Source organism: Cucurbita moschata, unplaced genomic scaffold (genome assembly GCF_002738365.1).
Source record: "Cucurbita moschata cultivar Rifu unplaced genomic scaffold, Cmos_1.0 Cmo_Scf00050, whole genome shotgun sequence".
Taxonomy (NCBI): Eukaryota; Viridiplantae; Streptophyta; class Magnoliopsida; order Cucurbitales; family Cucurbitaceae; genus Cucurbita; species Cucurbita moschata.
Genome location: NW_019268566.1, coordinates 89,568 through 108,006, shown reverse-complemented (window position 1 = coordinate 108,006; position 18,439 = coordinate 89,568). Strand labels below are relative to the sequence as shown.

The 18,439-nt window shown below is 35.8% G+C and overlaps 2 protein-coding genes across 11 annotated transcripts; both read left to right on the top strand.

Annotated features, from left to right (window-relative positions):
- Positions 1–234: 234 nt before the first annotated feature.
- LOC111435694 (histone-lysine N-methyltransferase ASHH3) lies at positions 235–11,760 on the top strand. Of its 10 annotated transcripts, none has more exons than XM_023073173.1 (14): positions 259–388; positions 883–955; positions 1,089–1,163; positions 2,062–2,191; positions 2,625–2,736; positions 4,002–4,101; positions 4,907–4,985; positions 5,090–5,261; positions 5,842–5,922; positions 6,117–6,291; positions 7,337–7,364; positions 7,481–7,571; positions 11,061–11,109; positions 11,195–11,760. In XM_023073173.1, exons 3-14 carry the CDS (start codon positions 1,146–1,148, stop codon positions 11,264–11,266), a joined length of 1,107 nt encoding a protein of 368 aa, XP_022928941.1. In that variant the 5' UTR covers positions 259–388; positions 883–955; positions 1,089–1,145; the 3' UTR covers positions 11,267–11,760. The 10 variants fall into 10 exon arrangements, with proteins under 10 accessions (XP_022928942.1, XP_022928941.1, XP_022928939.1 ...); XM_023073171.1 differs by having other exon boundaries at positions 883–968; XM_023073168.1 differs by having other exon boundaries at positions 883–982.
- Positions 11,761–12,522: 762 nt separating this feature from the next.
- Positions 12,523–18,230, top strand: LOC111435611 (methylenetetrahydrofolate reductase 2-like). Its single transcript, XM_023073030.1, has 11 exons — positions 12,523–13,123; positions 13,206–13,266; positions 13,382–13,464; positions 13,604–13,777; positions 13,964–14,137; positions 14,743–14,843; positions 14,962–15,073; positions 15,686–15,766; positions 15,848–16,025; positions 17,217–17,551; positions 17,811–18,230. The coding sequence occupies exons 1-11, from the start codon at positions 12,716–12,718 to the stop codon at positions 17,892–17,894; spliced, it is 1,791 nt and encodes a 596-aa protein (XP_022928798.1). The 5' UTR covers positions 12,523–12,715; the 3' UTR covers positions 17,895–18,230.
- The last annotated feature ends 209 nt before the right edge of the window (positions 18,231–18,439 follow it).

The window sequence follows — 18,439 nt, the reverse complement described above, 5'->3', positions numbered from 1 at the left end:
TACGGCCAGGGAAAAAAAACATAGATAAAAGATTTTTAAAAAAAAAAAAAAAAAAAAAATGGGATTTTAGGTTTAAAAAATAACAAATAAAATCAGCCTAATAAAATGGGAACAGTGGGGGAGGAAGGAAGGTATTTAGTTTTACGAGATTAACCTCGGTTCAAGGTTATATAAGCGAAAACGAGGAGGGAGAAATAGGGAAATTCACACATTCAACGAAGTTGGGCCTGGGGCAGCCCTAGTAGCGTATAGTGTGTCAACAACTCTTCCGCGACCTGCGTCATCATCTTCGATACACCGACCAACTCTGCTCCCTCACTCATTTCTCTCTTCTGCTCAAATCTCTGCATTTTCATTTGCTTCCCATGGCCACCACCTCTCCATCCAGGTATTCTCTTCCACTTTCTCCTCTTTTTCTTCTTCCTTCTACCCTCAAATTCTGAAATTAATCAACACTTCCCCCAATATCTTTGCTTTTTCACTCTTATCGTTGTCTACGCGACTGCCATTTTCGTATTTCCCCCTCTACTTCTCTTGTTTCTGCTGCAATTACGGCGCTTTTAGCTTTCTCATTTTCATTTCCCTCTAGATCTCTTAGATGGCCATGATTTTTCATACTTTAGCTTCCTTCTCTAATTTGGTTCATGCTTATTCGGATACTTTTCTTGTCTTTTTGGTGTAAACCAGCGATATGTCATTGCTTCAGGATTTTGTATTTTTTGTTCTTACTATGTATTACATCCTATTTGTCTAATCCTGTCGGCTTGGGCTCCAACTTGTGCTTCAACAACGCTGAATTGACCTTCAGTTCAATTATCGTTCTTTACCGTTTTTTTTTGAGTTCAAGGATGGAAATTTTGATCTTTTGGTTGCCTTCATCAGTTAGTTTGACGATTGGCTGGGAAAGAATTGCTGTCGCATGTTTTTCCACTCGTATGTTGTGGTGGTGGTACAGGTGGTACACGGACGTTCGTGTTATTCGGTGCCTTTACTGACCACGTTTCAATTAACATCGCATGCAAACTCTTTGCTCTTACGTGTTGGATTATATGTCCAACTTTCTCCTAATTTTAAAAGCTAACCTACAGGTTTGGTTACGTCAGCAAATGATTAATCTTTTCCTGTGTGGCAACCCTTTCTGAGTCATGCCTGCTATAAAAAAGGTTAGTCCAGAGTTCTATTTTCCTTATTTATTTATTTATAATAAGAAGTCCGTAGTTTTATTGATTTTTGTTCGTTGTTCTTTGTCTATGTGCTGTGTATCTTGTTCCATTCTTATTTGTGTCATATAGAATAGAAGATGATCGCTTAAGACTTTAATATCTGTAGTACTTCTGGATCTTCTATTCTTGGTTTAGCTTGATGTCCACGTATAGTAGACTACGCACTTCCTGTATATATGATCATGGGCTTATGACCCTCTATGCCTTAGCTACTGGTGTCTGTAGTGATTTATTAATTTTAGTTTAATTGGGAAAATTTGGTTTTTGAAGGAATTCTATGCATCAAGAAGTGGATGAGGTTGTTCTATATGGAATTGGTCCTATATGTCTATACTACATTGATTTTTCTTGTGTGATTGTTACAATTTGGTTCTTCAATCTTGTGGGCTTCCTTCCATATTTCATTTCATTTTTATTAGATTCTGTCCACATCTCATTAAAAATACATTGAATAGTCCTTTAAAATTGAGACCTTAAGATTCTCATCTAATTTGATTAAAGCGGGTTGTATTCTGAGGTTCATGTATTTCTTTGGCCTTTACATCTCAGAAGCATGAATGTTTAGTAGTTGTGATAAAAATACTAAACGAGTGTTCAAGGAGGCTATGCGGTTGTAGAAAAAACAACAGTATAAATAAAAGTACTCGCAGAATAAAAAATTTGAATCTAGTTTTTATTTGTTTTTCTTTTCTTGAATCTGGTCATATTGTTTTGGATATTTCTTTGTTAAGTTAGCCTGTAAGGTTTTATAGATTTGCGATTTATTTTCATTATTTGGTTATTTTATTGCATAAAAAGTAAGTCAAGCTCTCACTCATGCCGTTTCCCAATTGATTAGAATTCTGAATGCAGTCGGATTGGGAATGTTTTCCACAAGTTGATGAGGCAGATTGGAAATCCAGTTGACTTTGAACTTCCTGATTGGTTTAGTAAATGGAAGCCTTTGCCGTATACCTTCATTAGGCGTAGTATCCTTTGCTAGTTTTGTTCTTTACTATCCTTTGAACTGTATACATTTTTTTTCTTTCTTTTTGAAGTTCGTACTTTTCATTAATGAAATTTGCATACCGTGGACATTTTCTTTTATGAAGTGTGTACCTTTCATTAATGAAATTTTCTTACTTTGGAAAACAGTAAAGTGTATCCCATGGAGGAGGGAACTTCTCTTTTGTTAGGCCTCACATCTTTCATTGTTATTGATTTTTCACTTAAAGGCAGAGTATAGAGAGATTAACAAATATGTGATTAACCACTTCACTATAACTGTATGGGCTGAAAGCATGTATTGCATTTTATTTGTCTGGAATCCAGTAAAGCGTGTTATATTTACTGTTTACCTCTGATTTTTATTCTCTTTCTTTCTCCATTATTTTCTGTTTGTTGATGTTAACAAATTTTAAGATGTCTACCTCACAAAGAAATTTAAAAGACGGATTGAGGATGATGGGATATTTTGTTCCTGTAGCCCTACATCAGGATCTCCAGGTGTCTGTGATAGAGATTGCCATTGTGGGTAAGCAATTTGCCGTTAAGTTGCCTAAGTACCATGGCTGATGGAATTCTATATGTTCTTTTGTCTTTGCATTTTCTCCATCCGTAACTTCGGAAATTTTAGCTTCTAAGTTACCGCCCTGTCAACATTGTAATATGGAGTGTATTGTTTTGTAGGTTAATATGATCACCAAAAAAAAAAGAAAAAAAATCAGCAGTATTTGAAAAGTTATAAACCAGAAATTACGTAAGAAACATATCAACAAAGTCTCCAAACCAGAACTAATGAAACCACAAATTGGAAAGATAGAAGGAAATAATCCAACGCGAAATAATTTTAAAAATGACGAACTTTGAAAACCTTTGGATTGAGCACAACATGAATACCCTCATTGGAACAGAGCATTCGTTGCAGGGGATACTTTTGTTTTTGAAAGGCAGCTTTTTTCTTTCAAGCCAAATTCCCTTTATCGAAGATTTTAACAGTATTGGCCCATAATACTCTTGCATGCTTTTCCTTTAAAATTGTGGCCACAAAGAAAGAAGATAATTTTTTCCCTTAAAATAGCTAACCCGAGAATTATCAGAATCTGAGAGGAAGCGTCCCACAATTGCGTGCTGTTATGTAACAATGGAAATAGGTATGATGAAGGTTCTCTCCAGCCTTAAGACGAAGTGGACTGGAGCTAGGATTTAAGGACCAATCTGGACATTTTCTTTGAATATTGTCAGCTGTATTCAAAATTGAAAAAATACGTTCAACTTTATTCGAACTTCCAGCTCCTTCTATCATTCCTCCTTGAGAGTAATCTTCATTCTAATAGTTCCAAGATCCTGCCATATTCATTTCATCATTTAAATCTCTTTTGAGTTCTAACTGAATCTTGCCAAAACTTTCCAGCACCTTGAGATTTTTGTTGCAGTGGAATAACAATTCATTCTCCTTTTTAAAATGATGCAATTCAAGCTTTAGAACTTTGCCCCTGTCAATGTACCTGGTTTTGATTTTGTTCTTAATGTTCTAATAGTTTCAATTTTACCTTCAACTTTTTAATTGGTGACAAATGAGACTTTCAGCTAGCAATCTCCATTACTATTGTAACTTTCAAAGTGTTACGAACTAAATTGAAAGCAAAATAAATATACGGAATGCACCTTACGTCTGTAAGTTTCAATGCCCTTTGTAAATAAGTGGTCTACACATTTATATTCTTTGTGGCCAAGCTTGTTGATTTCTATGTAAGGGCTTGAACCCTGTTCCTACATTTGTTTGTCCTGTATCTGTAGGATGCTGTTGTCTAGCTGTTCTTCAGGCTGCAAGTGTGGGATTTCATGTCTCAACAAACCATTTCAGCACCGGCCTGTGAAGAAAATGAAACTGGTCGAGGTACTATTACAGGGAATTTGATAAACTACAGCTCGTAGCATCTTTTTTCTTCTCTTGAAAAAAGAAGGTTTTTTTTTTTAATTTTTATTTTTTTATAGGATGTATTTAGTTTTATTTGTAAATGGGGTGTTTGGTTTCGAATTAACTATCTAAGTTGCTGTTTGATGCCCAAAGCATCTTTTAATCTTAACTTATAGCACTTGTTTTGCCAATTGAAAATCTCTCCTTGGTGTGGATATCTCATTGTCGTTTTGTATTGCTTTGTATACAATACAAGTCACGTTTCATATACATAAAAAGGCATCAGCAAGTCATTTGTCTGTACCATTTAACAAGTTAATTTGGTTAGACAAAACGAAGCTACCCAACTCCAAGCTATAAACACCTAGATTTATTAACAGCATAAACCTAACAATGCCTATTAGGCAGTCCCAAAGAAAAGAAAATTTATGAAGTCGGAGAGAAGATTTTACTTGTTGATCGTGGATTTAAGGCTGGATATATCTAGAGTAGCTTGTTATATTTTGACCTGTTGAATTCCAGTTATAAAAATCGATATGCATCTCAACTAAACACAATAGGTGACTTCAACTAGATGAGTATCTGACATTTTTTTTACCATCGGTATTCAGTAATTGTTCTCTACATCAGAATGTAATTAGTGAGGTGTGAAAACACTGCATTTTTTTTTCCTGGTCTTGTTTTAACCTTGCAGGGTATTATTTCATAAGATAAATGCACAGGGAATTATTTCATGATTTATGTTAAGTTGAAATGGCCAGTTAAATTAAGCTATACCTTGTAGACTGAGAAATGCGGTTCTGGGATTGTAGCTGATGAAGATATCAAACATGGAGAGTTTGTAATAGAATATGTAGGCGAAGGTAATGTTTCTCTTTATTTAATTTTTGAATTTTATGATTTTTTGCATAATGTAATGTGATGCACTACTTTTAAGACATAATGGGTGCACTTATTAATCATGCAGTAATTGATGACAAAACATGTGAAGAAAGGCTATGGAACATGAAGCATCGTGGAGAGACAAACTTCTATCTATGCGAGATCAATCGGGATATGGTAATTGATGCCACATACAAGGGAAATAAGTCGAGATATATAAATCATAGTTGTTGTCCCAATACGGAGATGCAAAAATGGTATTGCCCCGATCCTTCAACTTTCCAATTTAATGGTGTTATATTTTTGAAATTTAAAGAGCATGGATTGTGGCAAACATATGGCACGTCATGGACATTTGATATTGATGCGACATGACATGTAGGTAACCAATGTGCCAACTTGTTTAGGGGACATGACATGTTGGGTGGGACACATAAGGTTTTTTGTTTTTATGTTTTTTACATACATTATTGAATACTGAAGAATAAATTTGTTTCTAAATTTTAACATCAAAGGGGAATACAATTCTTAATGACTAATGAGAGAGCTAATCTGTTTATATTTCAGGCGGGCTTTTCTATTATCTTCATTTTCCATTGGATAGTGGAATTTTTAATTGAGTGAAGGGTCTATAATTTGTTTTTGTTGTATTTGTACAAATATGTCCTAAACATGTCCTTAACTTGTTACCAGCATGTTGAAAAACTTACAAATATTGAAATAAACACTCTTTTTTCACGTCTGAGCAGGTTCGCATGTGTAAATGGTGTCTGTGTTTTATTACTTGATATGAGATTATTTTGGAGTAATTGCTGTATATGAATTGTTCTTTTAAAGGATTATAGACGGAGAGACGAGAATTGGCATATTTGCAACTCAAGACATACAGAAGGGCGAGCATCTAACTTATGATTATCAGTATGGTTGCTTGCTAAACTCTTGACCTATGCTATATGTAAAGTACTTTTCGTGCATTCTTTTATGAAAATGATGAATCTTTTAATCCCATGTTTGTTTTATATGATTACTATAATGGAAATATTGTGGCATCTACTCTATTATCTACTGTTTTATTTCCTGTACTGCTTGTCCCTGGCTAATAAATTTAGCAGGTTTGTTCAGTTTGGTGCCGATCAAGATTGTCATTGTGGTGCTGTTGGCTGCAGAAGAAAGCTGGGTGTAAGACCTACGAAGCCAAAGATATCATCGGATGCTGCGTTGAAACTTGTAGCTTGCCAGGTGGCTGTATCTTCACCTAAGCTGAAAGCAATCTTGTCTGGAAGAGATGTAAGTACAGCTGTACTAGTTTGCTGAGGTTGTGATGCTCTATGTTACCTCTTTTGCACATATTTTTTGTATATGTTGCTTTTGTATGTGATTACTATTATCATTCACGTATGTTTAAATAGTTGAGGGTCCTTATATAAAGATTTTTTTTTGGTAAGACGTTCCATGTAAAGATTAACATGCGGTGACAGTCATTCCTCAAAAGAATACATGGGATGCATGTAAAAGCTTTTTGGAATTTCGTTATAAATACATGGGATGCATTTCAACATTTCAAACAAGTACTAGAAGTCTGTGTATGATATACGTTAAAAATTAAGGCTCAAGTATTTCTTTTTTGAAGTTACTGCATCAAAAAAAATTTCTGATATGAATTTTTTAATACAAGAAATAGTCGTTATAGAAAGAAAACTGTAGAATTATATTGTAAAGAAAACTTTATCAGTGTAAAAAACAGCAAAAATTTCATAGGATGATAGTCACGTCTTAAAGAACTGGTGCAGCCTTGCAGGTGGCTTTTAGAAATTGGGGTATACCATGTAGGGTGTTCTGCTTATGACCCCAAAAGTCAAGCATGGTCACAACCTTCGGATTTAGGGAGTGGGTGTGGGCTTGAGGACACAGTACTTAATATTGACGAAGAGTTAGGTTCTTTTTACTTAATATGTGAGTCCCACCATTGTTTTAGCTAAGTTTTAAACAGCATGCGCTGAAGCCAAGTCAATCAATTGCCTTGCCTTGGTGAGTGTCTGCTTCTTTCTTAAGTGCAACATATCAAAATAAACTATAAAGTGAAATAAAGACAAACTTGAACAGAATATTGTTGGACCTCTTTTTCCAAACTTTCTCATCCTAAGTTCCTTCTATCACCTTCTTCTCTTAGTAATGGATTCTTACCTCGCTAATTTCAAGACTGCTACACTGTTTTTGCTTAGATACATATATATATATATATATATACACTTACAATTTTTTTCTTTTAATTGCACAATGTATTTCCTGTAACTGTACGGGATGAAACTAATTGAGTTTATTTTGTGGGCAGGTTATCAGAAATGGAACTTTGCATGTAGGTAAGTCCAGTATTATCTGACCACTTTAGTAGGATCTAGTGCTGATTGGTGCCACAGCTTTCTTCTGTAAGCCAATGAAGTAATTAGAAAAGTTTTCTATTTGACTTCTTATTCAGGAAGTTCAAAGCAGGCACGCAACCAGCAAGTGGTGCACGCCTATAATTGCATTGGTGAGGTCATTTGGATTGCTCGCCCCATCAGTGGAAGGTACGTTAGCTCTTTTATCATATTTGTGATTGCTCCCAATTATTTTTGTTGATTTGCGTTTGTGTTTCTTAGTGAACTAAAGTTGGAGGTGGCTATTTATTGAGTTAATAATGTGAGGACGGCATACATGCATGCATTATTTTACTGGTTTATGTACTAATTATTTTTCTGAAACGGAGACTCAGACAACTTATTAATCTAGTTAAAAAGTATACAAAAAGCTTTATCACCCATTGGAGCTTACATAAAATACGCTCAGAACTAGTTTTAATTGTTAATCACATAATTGCTTTTCTAAAGAGCACCAATTACCTACATTGAACCTAGACTTCTTTGTCACGTCCTCCCAACTCAACTTTTTTTTTGAAAACTTTATATTCTCTCTGATCGGCAGAACATCTCTGAATTCTGATTTATTAGAATGGACGAAACTGTCTTTCTCAGTTTATCTATCTTCTGAAACCATTTACACACAAAATATGCTATACTTTCTTCTCAGCTGAATTATGCAACGGACATTGAACATTTATGAGTCTTAGATTATCTTCCGGTTATCTTTCTGCTATTTGACAGTGAGAAAATAAATGCCGCTGATATCCCTTTTTACTGTACCAAGGCACATGAATTTGGAAGGAGAGCCAATTTTGGACTCTTCTGCAATTTTTCTTCCATACTCAATACTTCGAAACAAACTCACAAAAGCATTTCACCTTTTTTGGCAGCTTTGCTTTTCAAAACATCTTCCTCAAATTTTCCTATGGCTACTTCCCATGTTAAACTGAGGAACAATGATTTTTTTGGAATAAATCCTGCAGGTTTCTATGTCTGCGGTCCTTTATCTTCATTATTCGTTGGCTTCACATCTGCCAACATCTCCAATTCGACAATGTACCCAGATCTAGGATTTCTTGTTCTAATATATTCTGCTCAACACTATTATCCAGCTAGACGTCACCTCTTCTATCAAATTCTTCACACCCAACTTTTGAGACTAACTCTTCATATCTATTGCCCTACCATTTTTCATTCCCAAACGACGTTCCTCTTCCATCTCCGATACATCAATGGTTGTTTTGGTTCTCATTTATGTTCCATCCAAAACCTTCAACCACAAGTTTACTAGCAAGTGCCAAACGTCTTTAGTTTCAAAAGAAATCTTCAGCTGCTTTGCCATCATAGCTTCCTTCTTCAACAAAAATAAACAAATACAAATGCATATCTAGTATTGACTCGATGATTGCTGATTGGCCATGAAGACACCTAAGGCTTACTATGCAATTAAGTCTACAAAACCCAGAACTTTAGACACTCAAACAATTGTAACCCCTCAGGCTCTAGATTCAGACTAGGATTCAGAAGCCGAAGTTCGAAGCTTGGTTTGAATCACATGTCTGGAGTATTACAAATGCTTGGCTTGGAGGAGTCTTATGTCATCACGGGTGATCGACCTTTAAGGAATTTTTCTATGAAGCACATGAGTAAGGACAAATATTGTGAAAATAACTACATTAGTTTGTGGGGGCAATTTTCACTCTAAAAAATAGTTCAAGACAAGCCGGTATTGCTAGGTTGTTCGAGATGTAGGGAAATACTGAATCTGGATTTGAGTTTGGGGTTGAATCCTGGGTTTGGAAAGATGGTACCAAAGCAGAACCTCTCCTAGTAGGATGTTATTTGGGGACTAACAGTGACAGCCGAGTAGAGGAGGGGTACATAATTCCATACCACGTGATGAGACAGATTCTCAAAATATGGTTAAGAAAGGTTGAAAGGATTAATGGCTACTATATATACCAACAAAGTGTATCTTTCTTTTTTTGATGGCTCAATCATAAAAACTCAAAAACTAAGTGTGATTGGCTTGGAGTAATCCTATGCTTGTTGACTTTTGGGAAGTTTTCCTAAGAAGCATGTGAGAGAGGACAAAACATATTGAATAGACTCGTGTTAATCTATGGGGACATTCTCAAAAGCAGTTCAAGACAAATAGGTAATATCGTGAGGTTGCATGAGATGCATGGGTATGTTTGGGCTGACAAGTGCCTAATTCGGATTTTGAATTTTGGGCTTGGGGCACTATAAATGGCCACATAACAGAGCCTCTCCTACTAGAACGTGGTTTGGAGATGGATGAAGGTGGAAGCTGGAAGGCATGTGACGCCCGAGTAGAGGAGGTATACGAACCAAGACCATATCTAAATGAGAAGAGGAATTCTGAGGATATGAAAGTATGGTTAAGAAATCATTAAAAGAATCTTGGGGCTTGAGGTGTTACATTCAAAATATGGTGACTTCATTGAGAGGAAGGAAAGAATTTACGAGTCAACAAAAGGAGTTCGACGCTAACTGCAAAACATTACTCTAATCCAAAAGAGCAAAACTAAGCTCCCTATTCCAAATAAATAAATAAATAAATAAACTTGTAACTGACGACCATAAAGAGGCATTAAAATATTTTCACCTCCCAAACTTTTCACTTGATCTCTTGACCTCCCTAAAAATTCTATTGTTTTTTTCACTCCATATATCCCACAAAATTGCGAAGAAACTAGTCTGCCACAAATGATCTCATCCCGTGCCATATCGTCTCTCGAAAGGGTGAATTCAAAAGCACCTCCTCCACCTGTGCCATATTGTCTCTATGCCAAACCCAACAAACACCAAATGATCTCATCCCATGGTTCCGAAGGTAGTGAGCAATTTGTCAATCCTAAACCAGATAATCTAGATCCACCTCGTGTCTCCCGTTGAGAAGCACCCTTGTGGGAACAAAACAAAGGAAGAGTGTTTTTTTAACGTGATTTGTGGTGTTAACTTTCCCATATAAAATGTGCCTCGTAATATGACCTTCTTTGGAAGTTTAACCTTCTAGAGAGAACAAACGAAGAGGTAACGGGGGCAGCTGGAGAGGGACAAAGGGAAGACTAAATGTGAAAGAATGATTGACAACAAAAGCCCCTAGGAAGGTTAGGGACCAAATTCTTACATTACTTCTCCTTGGAATCACGTGTTCGTCTCGAAGAATAGAAAAAAAGACCGACTACATCCAAAGCCTCCTCTCTATCAAACAAAGGTCTTCGAAAACCCAAGAGATCGAAAAAGGAGGTTATGTGGAAGGCAACACTTGAAAAGTAATGACAGGGTCTTCAATAACAGGCTTCTAGCGTTGGATGCTTGAATCACCTTCTTATTAGTCACTTGTGGTGTAAATTTTGTGGTCCCTTGAATTCATACAGATTACGTTTTTTGTGCCAACTGGGAAACCATCTTAAAACTTTCTTGGCATGGGGGTTTTGGATTTCTTCCTCTCTTATTGAAATTTCACTTTATCAATGAAATGATCATTTCTCATTAATTTGTTTTAAAAAAATATTCCGTATGTACCAATCCCTGTTGTAGCATCGCATCTGTTGTTCTAGCACAGGATACAATTCATAATTTATTATTAGATTATATTCGATGTTTAACACTTCCTCAAAAATGTTTCAGGTCTTTTGGTATTATAAAGAGATTTGATCAATATTCCAGAAAACACTCCGTAAGTTAAGTTGTTTAAAACCTCATTTTCTAGATCTTGTATATCATAGAACTGTTCAATAGTAGTCTGTTTGATATTGTTGCAGATCATGTTTGAAGACGGCAATGTAGAATTTCTTGACATGTCAAAAGAGGATTGGGAATTCGCAAGGCTGTGATAAGAGTTGTAGAGGGTATGCAGAGTGCAGCATTAACGTGAGAATCAGCAACATGAATACACATTCATACACATTCACTTACTTACCTTTTGGGAAACTAAGCAAGGAAGGGCAGAAGGGTTCCTCTCTCAGGCTATTGTAGTAAGCAAAACTTCTTGTGATGATGCTGGACTCTTAATTGAAACCCGAAATCTGAACAAAGTAGAAAGGAAAAGGGTAAAAAAAAGATGATGATTGTGATATTGTATTGTTGGTGAGAATGTTGTATGATATGTAATACTGTTCTTTTACATTAGAAAAAAGAATAAGGACTCGCCCAAATCGACTTCGTTAGGTTAGTATAGTTTCGGGATCAGCGTGGGAATTATTTTTGAACGTCTTCTATTCCTCATCATACCAACTGTTGTAAAGTGTATTGATTGTATCTCTCCCTCTGCCTGTTAATGTCACTCAGTGGCATTGCTTATTAATCCATTCATAACACATTTACTACCCTTCTCTTCTTCTATTCATATGGCATCTATATATATATATATATATATATATATATATATATATATTATTATTATTTTTACATTAAGAGTATTAATGAAATAAAATAAAAGCTTTTAGGCTCCATGGCTCACTCAAAATTGTAGATGGTTTGGTGTCAAAAAAGTCTCCAATCTCAGATCTGTCTCCACAACCACCAATTCCAATCTCCCTTCCCATTCACGTCTTCTCTCTCCTACCATTCACCATCTCACCTACCTCTCTCCCACTTTCTTTTTTTTTTTAATAATTAAAAAAAAAACGAAAGCGAAATTCCTTAAACTTAATCCACCATTCTACGTATGAGTCAATCTAATCTCATAGTGCCTGCTATTTTCCTCATAGTGCCTGCTATTTTCCACAGTAATTCCGATTTATTGGCAAAGAGGCAAGAACGAGAAAATGAACTATGACCCCATTTTGATATTTCCCATATGAAACTCGAAATACCATAAATAGTTTATGAACGAGACATTTAATTATGTTTTGTTACATTAATTATTGAAATGTACAACAAAGTTTAGACTCATTTTTCAAAAAATAAAAAAGTTTCCTTACCTTTCAAAATTTTAAATATTATTATTATTTTCCTGTAATTTGATAAAAATTAATTAAAAAATGATGAGTCTGAAAAAAAAAATAGAAATGAGAGATGGATGAGGTTTAAAAGATGTTCACCGACAGTTGCAAGAGGTGATTGAGGTGATTTCCTATCTTCCTTCTCATTCTCTGTTTCACTGATCTCTCAATCTCTCAATCTCTCAATCTTCTCCTCGCCTCCTCTTTTCTCTCTCTTCCTCACTCTTCAATTTCAATTCTCCCCATATCATTCACATTGCTGATTTCCTCACCAACACACACGCACCCACCCTTGCTGCTTCCGATCTGTAGCTTCTACGCCACTACAGGGAAGAGAAGATGAAGGTGATTGACAAGATCACGGCAGCCACCGCCGGTGATGGCGGCAGAGTTGTGTTCTCCTTTGAGTACTTCCCGCCCAAGACGGAGGACGGTGTTGATAACCTCTTCGACAGGATGGACCGGATGGTGGCTCATAATCCTTCCTTCTGTGACATTACTTGGGGCGCCGGTGGCTCCACCGCCGATCTCACCCTCGACATTGCTAACAAGATGCAGAACATGATCTGTGTCGAGACCATGATGCATCTTACCTGCACCAATATGCCTGTTGAGAAGATCGACCATGCTCTTCAGACTATCAAGTCTAATGGCCTTCAGAATGTCCTCGCGCTTCGTGGCGACCCTCCTCATGGACAGGATAAATTCGTCCAGATCGAAGGCGGCTTCGCTTGTGCTCTCGATCTTGTACTCTACAATGGCTTCGTCCATCTTCGTTTCCTCTGTTCTGTGTTTCTGCTCTCTAAATGTTTACATTTCTTATTCGTAGGTTAAACACATCAGGGAGAAGTATGGTGACTACTTCGGCATTACTGTAGCTGGATATCCAGGTTTCTTTTTTTTTTTTTTTTGTTTTGATCGAAATTTACAGATCTACTTGCAAATGCCTTTTCTTTTCTGTAACTAACGGAGTGCTAATACTTAATTCTATTCTGTTCTTCTCAGAGGCACATCCGGACGTGATTGGAAGCAATGGCGTGGCGACGGCTGAAGGCTACCAGAGCGATCTGGCTTATCTTAAGAAAAAGGTGAATCTGATCTTTAAGCAATTTAATTCCTCTTCCCCTGTTCTTACATGGATTACTTTTTATATGCTATTTTGTCTGTTCTTTTCTTTTTTTTTTCTCGATTGCTGTTATTTACTATATTGTCTTTGGTTCTTTTCAGTTTGATGCCGGGGCTGATCTGATTGTTACCCAACTCTTCTATGACACTGACATTTTCCTCAAGTTTGTTAACGATTGTCGTCAAATTGGAATTACTTGTCCGATTGTACCTGGTATTATGCCCATCAATAATTACAAAGGTTTCTTACGCATGACCAGCTTTTGCAAAACGAAGGTACTAACCTCTCTCTAATCTTTTTATTAATGGCCTTGATTTAAATTAAATGCGTCCACTCTAGAAAAATTTACAACCAGCGATCATCAAAATTTTGCCTTTTCTTCTCCAAAGAAATATTAATATTATCTGTAATGTTAAATTGTTTCTCTTTTACCTGTATGTATGACTTTCGAAAAATTGCAGATTCCGGATGAGGTCATGGCTGCCTTAGAGCCAATCAAGGATAACGAAGAAGCTGTCAAAGCTTATGGAATTCACCTTGGAACTGAAATGTGCAAGAAGATTTTGGCTCATGGAATCAAGACTCTTCACATGTATACACTGAATATGGAGAAATCGGCATTGGCTATACTAATGGTATATTCCAGTATCCTAAACGCATTCTATTTTTACTTCCAATTATTGTTTCTATGGGTAATTTTGTCATTGGATGCTCTGGTACCAGGGGAATTTCTGAAGCTTTTGTTGATGTATTCTTATATTCTGGTGTGTCGGTGAGGGGTTTCCTCTTATGGATTTTGGCTTCCTTTCCATTCGTACTCTTGGGTTCATGTTTTGTTTGAACTAACTGAGACTCGGCATCTTCCTTTAGAAGTAAACTTGTAAGGAGCCATAAAGTAATTTCCATATGAAAACTTCTGATTGTAAATAGATGATAAGTCTATTAAAAGTATGTTCTATGCTGATACACTTATCTTATACTCAAAGGAACATGATACGCACACATACATATATTTTTAAACATAGGGTAAATAATACTATAACATGAGATAGTTTTTTTGTTGATTGGATGCCGTAGGCTTCTTTTTCTATTATAATGGCACTTAAATTTTGTTCTTCTTTTACTTTTTTCGTACATCATTTTTTATCTTTTTTTTTTTTTTTTTATCTTTTTTGGAGGCTTGTAGTTTAATCTGTTTTTTTTGGGGTTAAGTTTAAGTGCATTTCTCTACTCATGGCAGAATCTTGGTCTGATTGAAGAGAGCAAAGTCTCAAGATCATTACCTTGGAGGCGTCCTACAAATGTTTTCCGTATCAGGGAAGATGTTCGCCCAATCTTCTGGTATCTCTTATGCTTATTGCAAAATGAGGATGCATTCCTAATGATTTTGGATGCATAAAATTGTTTTACATTTTGCTAAATTTGAGATAGAGCTGATCTAGGTAGTTGTTGATCACAGGGCTAATCGTCCTAGAAGCTACATATCAAGGACCATAGGTTGGGACCAGTATCCTCATGGTAGATGGAGTGATTCTAGTAATCCTTCATATGGGGCACTAACTGACTATCAGGTATGAACAATAAACTAGAACTTGTAAATGATCTATGTTGATATTTGTTATATACACACACTCTAGAGAGATAGAGAGACAGAGAGAGCTGTACGGAGGAGATTTCCTTTTAACATCTGGAATTATTTCTTGTGGACTGCCTGAAAACTTAGTCTTCCGTTCCCTCTTTAATCACCATTGCTTGTAATTGTTAACTCTTTGTGATCTGCATGAATTCAAGACTTAAAAGTAGGCTTTGAGAAATTTCTCCCGCATGATGTATCATTTACTTTGGCTTGGTCTGATTCATCTGACACCACAACATTATCAAAATATAATTCTGTTGAGTCGAATGAAGCTTATTGTAGGACAAGATGTTAATTTTAAAGAAATTCGGTCTCAAATCCTGTTGAAAGCTTCTGGTAAAATTTCCCCCAGATAATTTGTTTGTTTCTTCAGTTATTATAGGCAAGCTGGTGATATGATTTCTTTTTCATGTTTCTCAAACGCTTCAAAGAGCTGAAGATTCAAACTTTACTTCATTCAATATTTATTTGAATATTGTTATAACACGTTTAGCATAGTTTCTAGTGTGTTTAATCAGTGTTACTTTTGCTTTGTTTTGCACTTAAGTTTATGCGGCCACGTGCACGTGACAAGAAGCTTCTTGAGGAATGGGCTCTCCCATTGAAAAGCATAGAGGATGTTTATGAGGTACTTTTCCTAACCAAGGTGTGAAGAAAGTTTGTTATAATGTTAGCGATTGACTAGATATGTTATATTGTTTCCTATCAGAAATTTATGAAGTACTGCCTTGGAAAGTTGAGAAGCAGTCCGTGGTCTGAATTAGACGGTCTTCAGGCTGAGACAAGAATAATAAGCGAACAGCTTGGTAAAATTAACATGAAAGGTTTCCTTTCAATCAACAGCCAACCAGCGGTTAATGGAGAAAAATCTGATTCTCCTTCTGTTGGTAAGTACAAATTAATCCATTCATACAATTAACTTTTTTGACAGCATAACTGAGTAAGTATTTGAAAGTACTGCAATACAATCTCAGAGGTTAGTGGATAATGCTCTCTTCTTACCATTTCAAGGGTGGACGATTTCATCATTGTTCACCCTATAACTGTTGAAGTCAAAGGAAAAGTACTGAAATACTAAAACTGAACTAGATAATTTTTTCTCATGTAGCAAATTCATATTTGGCTAAAAAAACTAAATAAATAAAAACAATATATTATTGGCTCACCAATTGATAAATTTTAGTTTATTACATTATTTTATAAATAATGTTTGATTATTAATTATTAATATACTAATTCATAGGACCCTTTGACTGGCTAGTAAATTCACAAGTTAATGTATGAAGAATAATGAATGGTTTAAATTCTATTTTGTTCCTTGTAATTTCATGTTTGTTTCACAGGTCCCTGAACTTTTAAATAAGTGTTTTAGTTCTCAACTTTCAATTATTCCGTTTTAATCCTTGAACATCCTTTTTTTTTTTTTTTTTTTTTTTTTTTTTTGTCTTTACTGGGGACTTGCTTTAAAACCAAAGCAAGTTAAATACGAAGAAATCATGCTATCAACATGCATCGAGTGATCTAATATAGAATTTCTTGGAACCTTCCCATAGATTTTCATTAAACATAATTTAGTATCAGGGATTGAGGGAGAATTTAGTATGCCCAAGGGAATGGAGCCCACTGCAGTTTCCATTCATATTCCTCTTGAAAATCAGAAACCATTGTTGGGCCTATCTCTCAAATACTACTAACGGTTATTTGAAGAGATGAAAAGCGTGTTGACAGTATCCTACTAAAATTGAATTCTTTGGCCTTTACCCACTTTGGAACCAGTTGGAAATTAATATGTAGTGGAACACGTTGTTCCTCTAATTGAACAACTAAGCATGATATCTTGATAGAAGTGTAAATTTTAACCATAAATAGAAAACACCCTAACAAAACAATCATTTGTATGCAAGGGATCTGAGTCGCCTGTCTAGAGAGGGGGGGTTTCTTCCCCTGTGCATCTTTTGTTTATTTGTTTAGTTTTGTAGTGATCAATTCAGTTTTGACTTATGATATTTGTGGCAATGGCGGCAGAATGCTTGTTTAGTCATCTGATCAGTGTTGGGATGATTAATAATGATTTGCAGGATGGGGTGGATCAGGAGGTTACGTTTATCAAAAGGCATACATCGAGTTTTTCTGTTCCAGGGAAAACTTGGATGCTGTTGTTGACAAATGCAGGGGCCTTCCATCTCTAACCTACATGGCAGTGAATAAGGAAGGCATTTGGGTATCCAACATCACTCAAAATGATGTGAATGCTGTAACATGGGGAGTTTTCCCGGCCAAAGAGATCGTCCAGCCAACTGTCGTCGATCCTGCCAGCTTTCTAGTTTGGAAAGATGAGGCATTTGAGATTTGGTCGAGGGGATGGGCTTCCTTGTACCCCGAGGGCGACCCGTCCCGAAAATTTCTCGAAGAGGTTGGTACACTTGTTATATCTTTTCAGTGCTCAATTAATTTCCCCGTTCTTTCTTCACCTGATATTACCCCTTAGTAGAGAAGTGTGGATTATTAAGTGATGGAAATGCGTTGAATCGAAATTTATGTTGTCATCGAAAGGCTTAATCAGGAAATGCTGTTTTATCTATAAAAGGTTAATCTTAATATAGTGATGGAAGTTGAGAAGTTTTGTGGAAGATTACTATCTCGATGACAAAGCACTTTACTATTTATTTCAGATACAGAGCAGCTATTACTTGGTGAGCTTGGTGGATAACAATTACGTCAATTCTAACCTCTTTGCTGCTTTGGAGGGATTCTGAGGTTGAGCTGCTATTCCTTTCCATGATTCTAGTTTTACTTCCATCTTTCGATCTCTCATTGAAACCTTGCCCGAGGTTAATGCAAGAAGAATTTTCTTTTTCCGTTTGCTCGAGTTTAATAATATGATTCCCAATAAGGGCTGTCCATTTATTAAGAACATTGGGATTTTAAAACTTCCCGAGGTTGAAGGTAATGTGTCATTCATTTGTGACTAAAAACATTAGATTAAAATATTTCTTAAGGTAGCCATAGCCTTGGGCATGGGATACTATATTATATGGTTTGTAGAATTTTCAATTTTTAACGTGTTTATCATTGGAAATTTACTTGTTTTTTGTTTTTTTATAGCACTCGTTTATTTTAATGGAAATTGGTTGAGAATATAACCCCTTCCCCTCATTTAAAAAATGATTGTGCTATAGGTTTGTATTTCAACTTTCAATTGTTCCTTGTGGTATTAAGTTGCTGCGATTATTTTTCTTGCAAATTTTTTTTTGTTCTCCTTGAGTAATCCAGACGAGTCCTCATGAAATGATATATTGCT